The sequence below is a fragment of the Haplochromis burtoni genome, unplaced genomic scaffold (assembly GCF_018398535.1).
Source record: "Haplochromis burtoni strain Fernald_Lab_line unplaced genomic scaffold, NCSU_Asbu1 Contig_499, whole genome shotgun sequence".
In the NCBI taxonomy this organism is placed as follows: domain Eukaryota; kingdom Metazoa; phylum Chordata; class Actinopteri; order Cichliformes; family Cichlidae; genus Haplochromis; species Haplochromis burtoni.
The window spans coordinates 197,328-210,891 of record NW_024582860.1 but is presented as its reverse complement, the minus strand read 5'-3'; the positions used below and the strand labels follow the sequence as shown (position 1 = coordinate 210,891).

The following is a 13,564-nucleotide window of genomic DNA, read 5'->3' as shown; positions in this document are numbered from 1 at the left end:
TTCAGCATCATCTTTCATTATTTACCCCAAAAAATATATTAATTAAAAAAGAAAGAAAATATACAGGGAGGAAATCTAATTGTGGGGACTCGGCATCAATCACATGGCTAAACAAACAGATCCCCCTAAAAGAAGCATGTGTCCAAAGAAGCCTTGGTCTTATCGATTACATGAAAACACTGATCAGTTTGGTGCCAACACATCCTCTGCTTCAAAACTCCAGCGCTGTTACTCTCTTAGGAGAAGAATAGGATTCCTGTTCCTTTTTAAGTGGGGAAAAAAAGGACCTGTGTGGTCCGTATCCACTGTGGACTGAGCACAGCAGCATCAGCAGCGCCCCCAAGTTTACTGCGTTCATCGTTCCCAAAATAAACAACGAGTGAGCCATTAATCTCTCTTAAGTGTTCTTTATTACCTTTGAGGAGGCTTTCATAAAACCGTGTTAAACGAGTGAGTCTATTCCACAGTCGCTCCGACTGCTTTGTCAAGTTCCCCAAAAAAATCTGTCAATATCACAAGTGTTAACATAGGTACAGTATGACGCCTAACAAATACAGTAAGGCCACATCACTATCTGCACAATAACAATTACAGTACAAACTGTGTGTGCGTCTGTGAGAAAGCCCATCATAAACCTACAAACAGTAAAGAAGATGAAAAGCTTCAGACAATAAATTTACAAAACATAGCAATGCAGAGGAATCATCGTTAAAACGCCATCAAATATCTGCATTAAACCAAAAAAAAGGTTCAGCTCTGTCTCCAGAGTACCAACAATTAGAATAAAGTACTCAGTCTCACAGCAATCACCCTGAACATGATGACCTTCACACGCTGGTATTGCACATGGTTCTTGTACCATCCCTGACAGTTACATTAATAAAGCATCTTTTCATCTGCAGTCTTCCCACATTTTGACATTTTCAAATTTAATAACCGACTTCATGATACAAATACCGGCAGGATGCTACAGCTAAAGGTGAGGTCTTTTTTTCTTTAAGCTGCAAATGGTTTATGTTGTTAATATTACGAACCTGCAAAGTTTGACATTATTTTCCCTACAGAGTGTCCCACATTTCCAAATCTAAGTGTTTTTTTTTTATAATATAATAATCATAATTCTAGTAACTGACAATGGCTCAGTTTAGTGTTTTAAGAAAAAAATATTACAGAAAATGACCTGACAGCTAGTGTCGAGTGCATTTTACCCACAGTGTCACGTAGTGAGTGTAGTGTGAACCACATTCAGTGGTCCCAGGGGCATCCACAGGGGTCTCCACAGGCTCTTTTCCTATCCCACAGAACGTGCAGCTCCTTGGCCGTGTGCTGGGGGGACGACAGCATGTCCAGGTAGCACTCCTTCTCGCACAGCCAGCCGGGATCCTGGCAACAGGAAGGGGAATAAAATTTATTTAATTATGAGGCGGACGCTGGGTCACATTTCTCTTGGCAGTATTTTATTTTGATATGCTCCAGGTTACAAACATTAAACCAGTTAACACAATTACGCCTTTAAACTGCGACTCCACTAGCGAAGCTTTTTTGCCGCATGCTCGTAATAAAAATGTTAAGCTGTAAAGCAAACCGCATATTGAATTACTGGTAAGAGAAAAACAATCATAAATGTTCATGCCTCTTTGCTGCACTTTTTTTCTCCACAGAAATCAAATTGTACGTGCTTAGCAGACTAAAAAACTCAAGGGTGAGATGGGGTTTTATCATTTCAGTTCACATTTTTATTTCACGTTGTGTCTTTTGCTTGCAGAGCCTATTAGTGAGATGCTAAAGTTTGGCTAATGAAGCTCAGAGGACCAATAGTGAGTACAAATGAGTGCAGTTTTCTTTTTGTTTCGCAGTATTTGTTTTTCCTCTTTGTCTGACATTGTTTAACAGCTCTAAGTCATATAAAAAAAAACAATGTGTTAATACACAGTATCTTATCAATATTGCTTTAATTTAAGTACCATTTATATTTACAGCTTGAATTCAGCTGCCATTTATATTCTAAGAAAAATGTACACATTAAACACATTCATATCTGTACCTTTCTAACATTTCTTAATGCCAGACGCTGACCTTTATCAGTCTGACGTTGATAAGGGAAAGTGAAAGCACTGGGCTAAGTTGTATTTTATGCCAGTGTTAGACTGATAATAAAGCAAAACAAATCATTTATGTTTTACTAAAGCTGGCAGTTCATACCATTCAGCTTCTCACCTGATATTTCTGAGGCCCAACAGCTGCCATCCATATCCCCATGCTCACATCCTCTCCCTGCAACGAGACATCCAGGATGGGCTGCTCACGTTATGATCATGAACGTCGGACGCTCTTATTTAGCATTCGTACTCTACCTGGTAGGCCCTCAGTTTCTCTGCATTGTTGGCAAGCCACTGGACCAGGTCACGAGAGACCACATAGCCAGAGCCGCAGGCAAACGCCGGGTAGGCTGGACTCGCGTACTCCAGCTCCTGCCACTTCCCAATGCGATCCACTGCCCAGCTCTGCCTGAAACTGGGTGAGGATGGCAGAGACATCATCATCAAATACAGTGTCCATTTCAGGTGACCTATCAGCTTTTTAACCGTGCACAGCGTTCCCGTTTCTTCGCTCCAAAACTCAGCTGACAGCGCACTGAAGTTAAACTGTAAGCACAAGTGGACACAAAGTATACGCTGTCAACAGTACCGGACGCAGAACTGTACTTACTTCCCCCACCAGAAATTGCTGCGTTTGAGACCCTTGTGGTCAATCTTCATTAATACAGAGTCCACGTCGATGTAACAATCATCATCCGTCTTCAGCAGTAGATTAAAGTCAGCGTTTCCCACAGACCTGCCGGAGAGGGAATATGCAGCCTTAATTAAAGCCCACCCTCTGATTTTATACAATATCCCAGAGTGGATTTACTTTCAAATACCAGCGAGCATGAAGGGCAGGAGGTCTGCAAATAAGTATAACACTTATCACATCACAGCTTAAGACCACTCTGTGTATTTTGCTTTATCTGATGACTCAGAACTCTACTTCTTGACTGAGCGACTGCAGTCGTGATTTTAAGAGTGAGACATTTTGAGGCGTCGGCACACTTTCATTTCAGGTTGCTGATTTCCTCAGAGGGCCCAGGTAATTTGGAGACAGAGAATCGAGTCATTAGCACTTGGCATACCATTTATAGAACTGAAGCAGTTTGGAAGGCACGTTCCTGTAGGTGTCTACCACATCTACGAACACCATGTCGCCATGCCTGAGGCTCTCCTCCTGCAAAGTGGCATCCTCCTCCCTCAGCCTGGAGGCATGGCGCTCCATCCTGGCTGGGCGGCCCCGCAGGAGCTCTGACAGACCGTCTCCATCTGACGCAGAGTGAGGAAAACATTCGGGGTAATCAGAGAAAAAGTTGTAATAGTTTTTGTGCAAATATTATATTTATTCAGCCCAAATTTTTTAATAACCTAAGGCGCTTGAGGTATAATAACTTTAATTACCATCGAGTAAAACGATATGAAAAAATGATAACGTTTGGCACAATGGACCATTAGTTCGGTTCTTCAGAGATGCTGAATGATGGATTTAATTTTGTTTTGCACAGATTTACACCAAATCTGCTCTTATGATTCAAAATGCAAACACATGTAGGTAAAATCAATACTGGAACAGCTGGGTGTTGAGGCTATGAAAATGCTATTTTCTATTTGGAACATATACAAAAAGCCTGCAGCGCGGTGAGCGGTGTTTTTCGAGCTCTTACATCTGGTCTGTTTTTAAAAATGTGGCTTTGATCACACAATTATCATATTAAAAAAGTGCAAAGTTTATTCTGCTGCAGGACTAACCATAGATAGTAAATGTGAAGCCTCCAGCCAAACCAGGAAATCCAAGAGCACTTCTATGAGGCAATATCCCCTCTGCAATCTGCAACTCCAAGAAAAAGAGCAAAAAAAAAAAAAGTTTTAAGTTATTGGAAACTTGAAAGAGGAATGAGAGTGCGTTATTCATATATCTCCTTCTAGATACTGTGTGCGAACACATACAGAAGAGATCTTTAGGACGCCTCCTCCATCACTGAGCTGCACGGAGGAGGAGTTGACTGTGGTCAGTGCGGCAGAGTCGAGACTCTCCCAGACGAGCGTCCCCTCAAACCCCTGGAATAAAGACAGATGTTATGGGTGTGCTGTCCAACGCCATCTCATCTGAATGATGTAATTAGCTACCATCAAGGACACTGCAGACTTGGAAACTTTAGAGTGGATTACATTATGCTTCGCTACAATGTTAATGAAAGATTAATTTAACATCCCCTGAACCTAGCCTCTGCTGCAGCGATGTACCGGTGTACTCTTGTACCCCTGACATCACCGCCAGGCGTACGTGCAGACACGGGGACGGCTTTCGCTTGGCGGTGCGTGTTAAAGCCAGGACATCGTGAGCATCAAACACTTTTTTATGCACTGATGTGTTGCTTTTCTGCATCAGTTCAGGTTGGGGATGTTTACTTATGCAAAGGTAAACATCAAATTCAGCGCGAGGTCACCGTTATATAAATATAAGAGGACAAAATGAAGCGAGGCTCTCCAAAATTTGGCTCTCCAAACAGATACTTATTCTATTTAACATCAACCTCAGTGAGTGAGCTCATACACATGAATGCCTTCATGTGTCCTCCTCTGATTTGGGGGGTTAACCTCTTTAAATCTGCATGTGGCACCCATTCACATTAATGATAAATCCCTTCTGTTAAATAAATTTATAAACTCCTGAACTTCCATAAGTCTCGTGTGTTTTTCTCTTTTCGTCTCCTCCACAGTTATCAACCCGAGCAGAGCTAATGAAAACAACCCAAAGATCCCTAGTTTGATTCCAGGAGGAGACACAAATCCCTTTGTGGCTGCATCAAGAAAATCCAGGTTAAAAAATAAATTAAAACAAATCTGTCAAATCAAATATGCAGAGCTACCTGCTGTAGTGACCCGTTGTGAATAAGAGCAGCTGAAAGTAGCTTTCTAGTACTTAAAAAAAATAGAATAAACTAAAACAGCTTCTGCAGACTTCTATTCCAGACTCGAGGACTTTTACTCCATTTTTCTTTAGTCATGGCTACAGCTCAGAGGATCAGCGACAAACTGACCTTCGGCAGGATGAACTGCTCCACTGGTTTGTACCACATCCAGTTCACCAAGGTCCCCGTGCTAATGGAGCTGAAGCGAGCAGTAACCACAGCCTCCTGAAGAGGAAAGTGCAAAAAAAGAAATATTCAAACTTTTTATCCATAAAGAATTCACAGAGATGCCGTCCTCCATACTGAACACAGCCACACACTGCTCTGTCAACAGCAGGACTCTAAAATGAGCTGAAGTTTGTTCAACAAACAGCAGCAGCACAGAGTCCTCCAGCTGCCCTCGGGCTGCGTTTCTACCGAGCTCCACAGAAACGCAGCATACGCGATGCATTATGCTCACAGGCCAAAGCCGCGTTACCTCCTGGTCCAGCTGGAGAAGCTTCACCGTCACGTTGCTCTGAAGCTCGGCTCGGGTCCCGCTGGGAAACACCCCTAGCCGGGTTATCACCACCGGGTGGAGCACCTTGAAGTCCAGGGCGATGGCAGACACGTCGGAGGGGGCGAGCAGCGAGGGATCAGACACCGTCACAATCTCCATCTCTCCGTCCCGGCCTGCCGCTGGGACACAGAGAGGGCAGCGAGTCACTGCACAAGCACACATGAAATTTATTACAATCCCAACACGCTGACTATCTTTCTTTTTTTCTCCTAGTGATGAAGAGACGAGAGAAAGCATTCGGAAAAGGCGGCGGACTCTGGGAAAGCTACACCATCAGCACTTTGAGGAGCCGCTTCTTCAGGACGGCTGTCTTCAAAGCGAGCCCCTGCTTGTGAGCGTGCTCTCTTAATTACAAAAGAGCAGTTTATTACCCGAGAGATCAATGAAAAGATCGAGGCTGTTAAAGCGAAGCTGCGAAGCTGCGAAGCCCCCCCCCCCGCTTTCACTTTATGTGCAGTCTACACAACTTCTACAGCTCCTTCCAAAATAAAGACAATTAGAGGCGAAGAGGAGCAGACGTTTTATCACGCCAAACGCTTCTCACGTTAGCTGAATGGGACTGAGCCGCAGGATTGTGCTACCACTAAGAGACAATAGACAAATCATTTTGATCGATGCTTTATTCCCTGGAAACATGACAAAAATGTGATTATCAAACTATCATACATTTTTATCATTACATTTCTGTCGCTTAGGGTGTTTATGGGCAATTACTTCAATATCAAGCACCAACTATAGGCTGCATTGGGCATGGCTCATTAAATAGATCATAAATCAAACCATTATTTTTATTACTGGCTAGTGGATGAACATTCAGTCTAAAAAAAAGAATAAGTACATAAATAAATAACACACACAAAAAAAAAAGAACTCAGTGTCTTTAAAGTGCTTGTTTTCTGTAATAGTTCAGAATTCAAAGGCAAAGACAAAAATCTTTAATTACATGTCAATCAGTCCATTCATCTCGTGCTGTAGTGTTTATATCAGCTCTGAAATCTCAAAACCTTCAAACATCATTAAATATCTCACTATTTCTCCTGGATTCAAAGCGCGCAAACAAACACACACACACACACACACACACACACACACACACACACACACCCCTTCTGCCGGCAGCAGGATTACTGCTCTGAGAAGCTAATTAGCATTCACCTTATTGTAGTCCAAAAAAATAAAAAATCGCTGTGATGAACGCAGAGCAAACAAACACATTTCAGCGCCACAATTAATTGTCCACTTAACGCGCGCTTTGACCTGAATCCTGCGTCAGGTACCCCGACTGTGCTTAAAAAGCTGCCACTGCCTCTTTCTCTTCCAATCACACGGAGCATCACGCGCACCCAAAGCCTGCCTGCCATTCTGAAGCAAATCACGTCAACAACCAACAGCCATTAACGCAGTGGAGGGCAAGAGAAAGGGCTGGGGAACAAAAAATAAATAAATAAATATATATGTAACGCATTGCCATGACCCCAAAGGCCACTGTGTGAAAAGCCCATTCTGATGAGCTGTAATTATGTTTCCATGAAGGCAGCTTAACGCCAGTAAAAGTGGAGAAAGCCGGCTCAAGTGGACGGGCTCGGCGAAGGCGACAGACGTTAACAATTACTGCCGATGTTCAAAACTGACTGCGAGGGAGTTAAATTATTTCATATAGTGTCTGCTCTTTGTGCAGCTCTACTTTTCTAAGTGTTAAGCAGTTCTAGTTACCCCACCTCCTCTTCCCTCAGCCCTGCAGCAGTGAGCATTTCTGCTTTGGCCTTAGATATACAAAAGGAAGAGAAAGTTGTCCTTGAGCTGTGGGAACACATGAATAAAAAGGTGTTTCACTCTTTTTCTCAACAGCCATTCTTCTCATTCTCTCGACTCCTCTGCTGTTATCCTGCCTCCGCTCCCCTTTGACGACCGTGCACGCAAGCAACAGATTGCCGAGAGAATTAGAGCTGCAGTCAGATGCCTCTCCCCTCTTTTGCTTTTCTATTTTCCCCCCTCTCTTTTACCTGGCTCGGTGAAGTTCAGGAGGGAGCAGGAGTAAGGATCTTCTCGGTCATCCTCTGGTATAGGACACCCATGTTCCCCCACGATAAACTTCACCCCCACTCTGGATGAGAGAAAACAACAAAAAAATATGTAACAACACCACAAACACTGTGACATATCCCCCCGTTTGTGCAATATTCGGCTACAAGATTTCTAAAGCTTGTCCATCTATCCACCCTGCGTTGCCATGGTTACCGGGGGGTTGCTTAAAGGCCATCACACCTTATCTGTGCTCGGATCGCTCAATGAGAAGGAAATGGACAAAGAGGAAGAATGAAAGAGAACAATATTGGCCGCTGGTCAGGTAAAGATAAAAGGCTTGATGGGGCTGTCAGTTATTTGCTGCCAGCTGCTGCTGGCTTCACCCCCCCCTCCCTTTCTCTCTACTATATGAATTTGACATGGTGAGAAAAAGAAAGGCAAGACAAATCAAAACAAACAGAAAAGCTGTGAAGTTGAAGGTCCAGCCTGCTGACCTGTGCTGGAAGTGGGGGTGGTGTCTGAGGTATCCCAGCCAGGTCTCTCTTATCGCCTGTCGCAGTTCATAATGATGCCTTGCTGACAGCACCCCCACCAAAACTTCATAGAAAGGTAATGGCTCATCTGCATTGGAGACAGACAGATTTCACTGAAGATGACCTCACACAACAGCAGAGTACTCAAAATGTAAGGGCAGATGTAACATATGGATAAAAAAAAGAAATCTAACCAGACCTGTTTTCCTCTCACACTCAGTTTGCGGTGACTTACTGCGATGCACCCCGTGAAGATTAATGTCCTCGTGCATTAAAAGGTAGTTAGTCTACACTGATCTGATGGTGAAGCCGCTTCGCACAGCCAGCGTGAGGGCTGATAATGAGTGATAACCCGCTTCAAGCAGCCACGGAGCACAGTAGTTGCACTGTAACACGGCGAGGGACTATCCCAGCAACGCCCCGCACTATTCAAATGTTACATTCACCTCTTTTTCCTCCGTAAAACACACATTAGAAAACACTCATTACAGTCACTGCCGTTAACTACCTGTCCACACACACACTAACTAGCAAACTACCACACCGGGGCGGTAAAGGCAAAGTTAACCAGCCGCTCGAAAGGAAAAAAAGTTGCGAAGCTGAGGAGGTAAAAGCCCGGGGTAGTGGCTAAAAAAGTACCCGAGTATGTGTTGTTGTCCAGCGGGGCGGAGGAGGGTCGTTGTGCCAACCACAAGTGCACCAGGACGGCGACAGCACAGGGAAGCAGAAAGAGCGCTAGCCTCCGCATGGACGGAGCCCTTCATTCAGCCGGAGCAGCCTTCAGCTTTAGCGGCGCGGAGCCTGCCTACCTTCCTCGAGCCGCACGGTGCTGCGCGGTGTGAGCTGCTCCGTGTGTGCGCTTCATTTCAGCTCCGCAGCTCTCCGCCGGGCTCTCACCACTGCCTCATGTCTGCCTCCGCTGCTCGATGAGCGAGACCAATGGGAGACGAGGAGCCCTACCGCGGTGCACTCTGGGAGGTGAAGTTCAACCCTGTAGCCAATCGAACGAGCCTTAAACTTGATATAGTAGTTCTCTAGGTTAATAATAAAAATAATAAATCATACAAATGTATGTTCTGGTCCTTTCTCAGCTTAATAAAATTACTTTTATTATTTTTACATAGCTTCATTATTATCAATATTATTATTTGTAGGATTAATAGTAATAGTATTTAAAAAATATTAAGTATTACATTACTTTTTAAAACTCTAGCTAGTGGAATAAAACTATAAAGTACATGTATCTAGTACATTTACTTAGCTAGACTAGCATGGAAAAAAAGATGCAAATTAGAGTGACAAATACTGGATATTTAGGGCCAAAAAAAAAAAGTTTTTATGTGATACAGTGGTCCGGTTCCCTTTCCTCTATCATACTGTGTACAAAGATAAATGTGTTGACAACAGCAGGCAACACTTTCTAGCATTTAATGTGTCTCCATTAAAAATAAATCAGCCTCGTGCTGTTTTATTTTCCACTCAAATCATATTAAAGTCAAGAGTATGTTAATTTAAGTATGTTCACTAAATATTTTATCCCATGTCCCTAAAACAAATGAAACGCTAAAATACTAAAGGTGCGTCCCATCCCATGATTATCACATAAAGACATGTCAGTTTGGTAGGTTTGTTTTCCTTTACTCCACACAGTAAAGTGAGGAAAACACTGTAAGCAAAGACAAAAATTAACATATGAATCATTTCATCCTCTCTAAACCCAGGTGATGTGTTCTAGCATTAAGAGCGCAACTTTATCAAAAGCTGTTCCCCTGTGCTGCACATAAATCATTTAAATGGAATCTTTTGTGCATGGAGACGAACGCTTGAGGAGGATTTCTTTTGACTCTGAGAGCACCAGTGTTTTCCCGGAGAAGGAGGAATGGATCACCCCACTGAAGAAGAAAAAAACAAGCCCTCTATAGTGCTTGTAAACATTTTATTTGTATTGATTTTAATGGAATTCCAGCGTTTCACAAATGCCATTTCAGAGACCTTACCGCCCCTCGGAGTGAAAAAATAATGTGACGGGGAAACACTGCAATGTGCTGCATGTCAGTGCTCTGAGCAGAATTCATTGAGAAGCTGCTGCAGAACACCATGCTGTGCCTGTAGATGAATAATCTTACAGGAATTATTACTATTCTGGTAGACTTTGGGGGCCTCACAGCTCAATTTGGAAAATTGCTCCAGTGCAGATACCCAATATTAGATAACCCACTGCCCCAGGGATAATTACTTTCCTGTGCATTATATAATTCTTTTTGGACTCGTATTCATAGATCTACTCATTAGGATGATTTAGTTCTCTCCCCGCAACACATTATTCATTTGAAAGGAAAAGGCTATTCATAGCATGTTCAGGGGTCCTTGAAACCCATCCAAACATCCCGCAATGCTGTGGCTTCTCCAGCCCTCATCTATCAGAGTCTGCTGTTTGTCTCTCACATTTCACTTTTTATTTATATGTGAAGTTCATACTCTATTTATACTATTCCAACTTGTGTTTCTCATCTTTTCCCACTCAGGAATCACTGTACTTTTCCTCCACATCTATAAAGGTTTCTTTTTATCCAGTCAGGTCCCACATGGGAACAATGTGCCTGCAATGATGCAGGGACCTAATTTTAGGGGGGTTTTTTTGGGTACACCATTTGTCTTCTCAAGAGCGCATATCGTTTCCACAAGCAAAAGGATTTTTCTTAACTTTGATGTAGCCATGACCAACAACTAAATTTAAGCAATATAATTGCCAAGAGATTTAAGGTGTAGATTGACAGAGATCAAGATTATCCAGATTGTGGAAAAACAAAAGCGTTTCAACTTTAGAAACGTATTCATGGAGGAGCCCATCATTCACTGTAAGATGCTGACTGAGAAACTTTGCCTCTCACTGGGGTTTAAATGTGAAATAAATGTAGATAATCCACAGCACAGCTGGTCCCAAGCCTTAAAAAAACAGAAAGAAAAGAAAAACTATAACACTGACTGCTTCTTAATTACATCCTAGCCCTTTGGGATCAACCGGGCGAAGAAAAAAAAAAAAAAAAAATCAATAAGAGATACCAGTATTCACCTTCTCAGTGTCATTCATCAAAACTGTCAGTGCTGTGCATTAAATCATAAGTGCTGTCTCTCATAATATCAACACGCAAGAGTTGATTTCCTTGTTTGTCAAACAAAAAAAAAAAAAAAAAAAAAAAAAAAGACCAATTCTGCCTCTGACCCGATCATCAGACCATGAAGTGCAGTGAAAAGTGGCTAAAAATAAAATAACCACTATCAACTAAATTAGGTGGAAAGTTGTAATTTTGGCCTATTCCCCCGGTGAGGATGTAAATGGATGCATGGATGGAGACATGAAGGAGCAACAGCAGACAACGTGAATGCTGATGTCAGCCGCTGATACCTCGAATCATAAAAATCGAGGCCGTTCTTCGTGCAAACTGTGCTGTCACCCAGCACATGTAATGCCCTCCCGCTTTAGATTTGCAGAATAGAAGGCAAACTGGCCAAGGCTGAACTGAATCGTAATCCTTTTCTTTTTTTAAAAAAAAAACACAAGAGTGCATCCAGATGGCCCATGGTTCAGCTCAGCCACAGGAGGTCTCCAATACACACCGAAACACGATGTTCCTCTGCGAGACCCAGAACGATTTGCAGCATGTTGTCGGTGTGATCAGACAGATGCCAGAAAGAGAGAAAAATACTGAAGACACAGCACACTGTGGGTTGCCGTTTTCTTTTAATTCATTTGATCCGTCAAAGGATTTTTACAAAGTCTCCTATGTAAATGCTATTTATTCCCCCCCGCCCCCAAAACAATAATACCATTCATGAATACAGCTGCACGTTGTTGACATATCCGGACTCCAGGGAGATTATTATGTGCAGAGTAGCACCCAGAAAAGTCAATGAACAGGCAATATTTCATATCATAATAGTTCTCTGTTATAAATAGAAATAAATTCATGCAATATTCATCTCTAGCCGTCGTATTTCTTTTCAGATTTTGGCACCATCCTTGAGATGAGGTCAGCGAGAGTGTCCCGAGGTCAGCTCAGGTTTTCAGATAGGAAATAAAGACGATAATTATCCTGAAGACAATTGAGTCTGCGTTTGTTACGGTCCAGTATCAGAGACTGATTCCTAATGCAATGGCTATTCAAGTACCAAAAAGGAAGTCCCCACTCACCCTCCCCTTCGATGATAGAAACCTTGATGCAAAAAGCCTGAACCTCCAAATAAAAGAAGAAAAAAGGGACCCCATTATGTAAACGACCCTCAGCGCGGTTTTTAAAAAATACTCACGATAGTATCAATAATTGCATGATTTATAAACGTTCTTTTTCTCTACGTATCATACAGGCTTAGGAGCACTGCACGTCATGTAGCTGTCAGTGCTGTGCAACAGATATTCGTTAATACTACTGATAACAATATTAATAACGATCAGAACAAGTCATCATAAAAATCAGCAAATGCTATTCAACTACCATGTAAAGGAAATGTTTCGACAGTGTGCTTTTTTTCCTTCCAAAAGAGAAAAAACCCAGAACAGAAAAAGAAAAGGCTCCGGGAAGCACAGTGTGAAGATCACACCACTCCCACAGAAGTTGGCACCGTAACATACTGTACACTCGAAGAGACTGACGGTCCCTCGGAAACAGAGGAGGCTGTCAAAAAGGAGCAGAGAAACATGCAGGCCTCCAGTTTGGTATTAATGTCAAAGGCCTCGCCATTCACTCTAGGACAGGCAAAAAGGAAGAAGAAAAGGAGGAAAAGAATCAGGCTCAGGAAACATGCCCAGAAATTAAGCGAGACTGCTGAAGGGAACAAGATGTCCTGCAAAAAAATAAAATAATAATGCTATTTTATATCTATTCCTGCAGAGAGCTGCAGGATTAACTGATGCTTTTTCAGATTCGAAAGAAAAGAGCAAATCAAACCGAGAAGCAAAGTTAGAATGCATTAGAGTGGGCAGAAGGTGGCAGATTCATAAATAATTCTTGACTTAAGGGCTTGTTTGCACAGTGATAACCCCGAAGAACTCATCTGGCTGTTGAAACATTAGCTCTGCACCTTTCAAAAAACAGTCCACTCATTTCTTTGCAGCAGAACGCGACGTGCGGCCGCCTCATTCTTACTGAGAGTGCAGCGGAAATTATTCACTGTGAGATACGGTTTCCGTTTCTGGGCTTTAATCTGAATCAGATTGTGCTAAAGCGAGTGGGTTAATTGTCGATGCTGAAACTGAAACCACTGCTGAGGGAAGTCGTCGAATTTTTAGTGGTGCTTTAAGTGTTGCTACTAATAGTTACATCTGTGCATTGAGAGCCATTTAAAAAAGAAAAAAAAAACAAAAAAAAACACTAACACAAGTCATGATTGAGTTTATACAAAGACCTACACATTTTTATTCAGAAAGAAAAAGGGGAAATAAATGTTTTTTAA

The 13,564-nt window shown here is 42.4% G+C and overlaps 1 protein-coding gene across 2 annotated transcripts; it reads right to left on the bottom strand.

Moving 5' to 3' along the window:
- Window positions 1-391: 391 nt before the first annotated feature.
- Window positions 392-9,068, bottom strand: b3galnt2 (beta-1,3-N-acetylgalactosaminyltransferase 2). Of its 2 annotated transcripts, none has more exons than XM_005946838.3 (12): window positions 8,753-9,068; window positions 8,075-8,201; window positions 7,559-7,659; window positions 5,475-5,674; window positions 5,126-5,221; window positions 4,032-4,142; window positions 3,834-3,912; window positions 3,170-3,353; window positions 2,710-2,835; window positions 2,355-2,514; window positions 2,218-2,274; window positions 392-1,383 (listed from the first exon to the last, which is right to left on the bottom strand). In XM_005946838.3, the coding sequence occupies exons 1-12, from the start codon at window positions 8,859-8,861 to the stop codon at window positions 1,246-1,248; spliced, it is 1,488 nt and encodes a 495-aa protein (XP_005946900.1). In that variant the 5' UTR covers window positions 8,862-9,068; the 3' UTR covers window positions 392-1,245. The 2 variants fall into 2 exon arrangements, with proteins under 2 accessions (XP_005946900.1, XP_042069875.1); XM_042213941.1 differs by lacking the exon at window positions 8,753-9,068 and adding an exon at window positions 8,313-8,738.
- Between the last annotated feature and the right edge of the window lie 4,496 nt (window positions 9,069-13,564).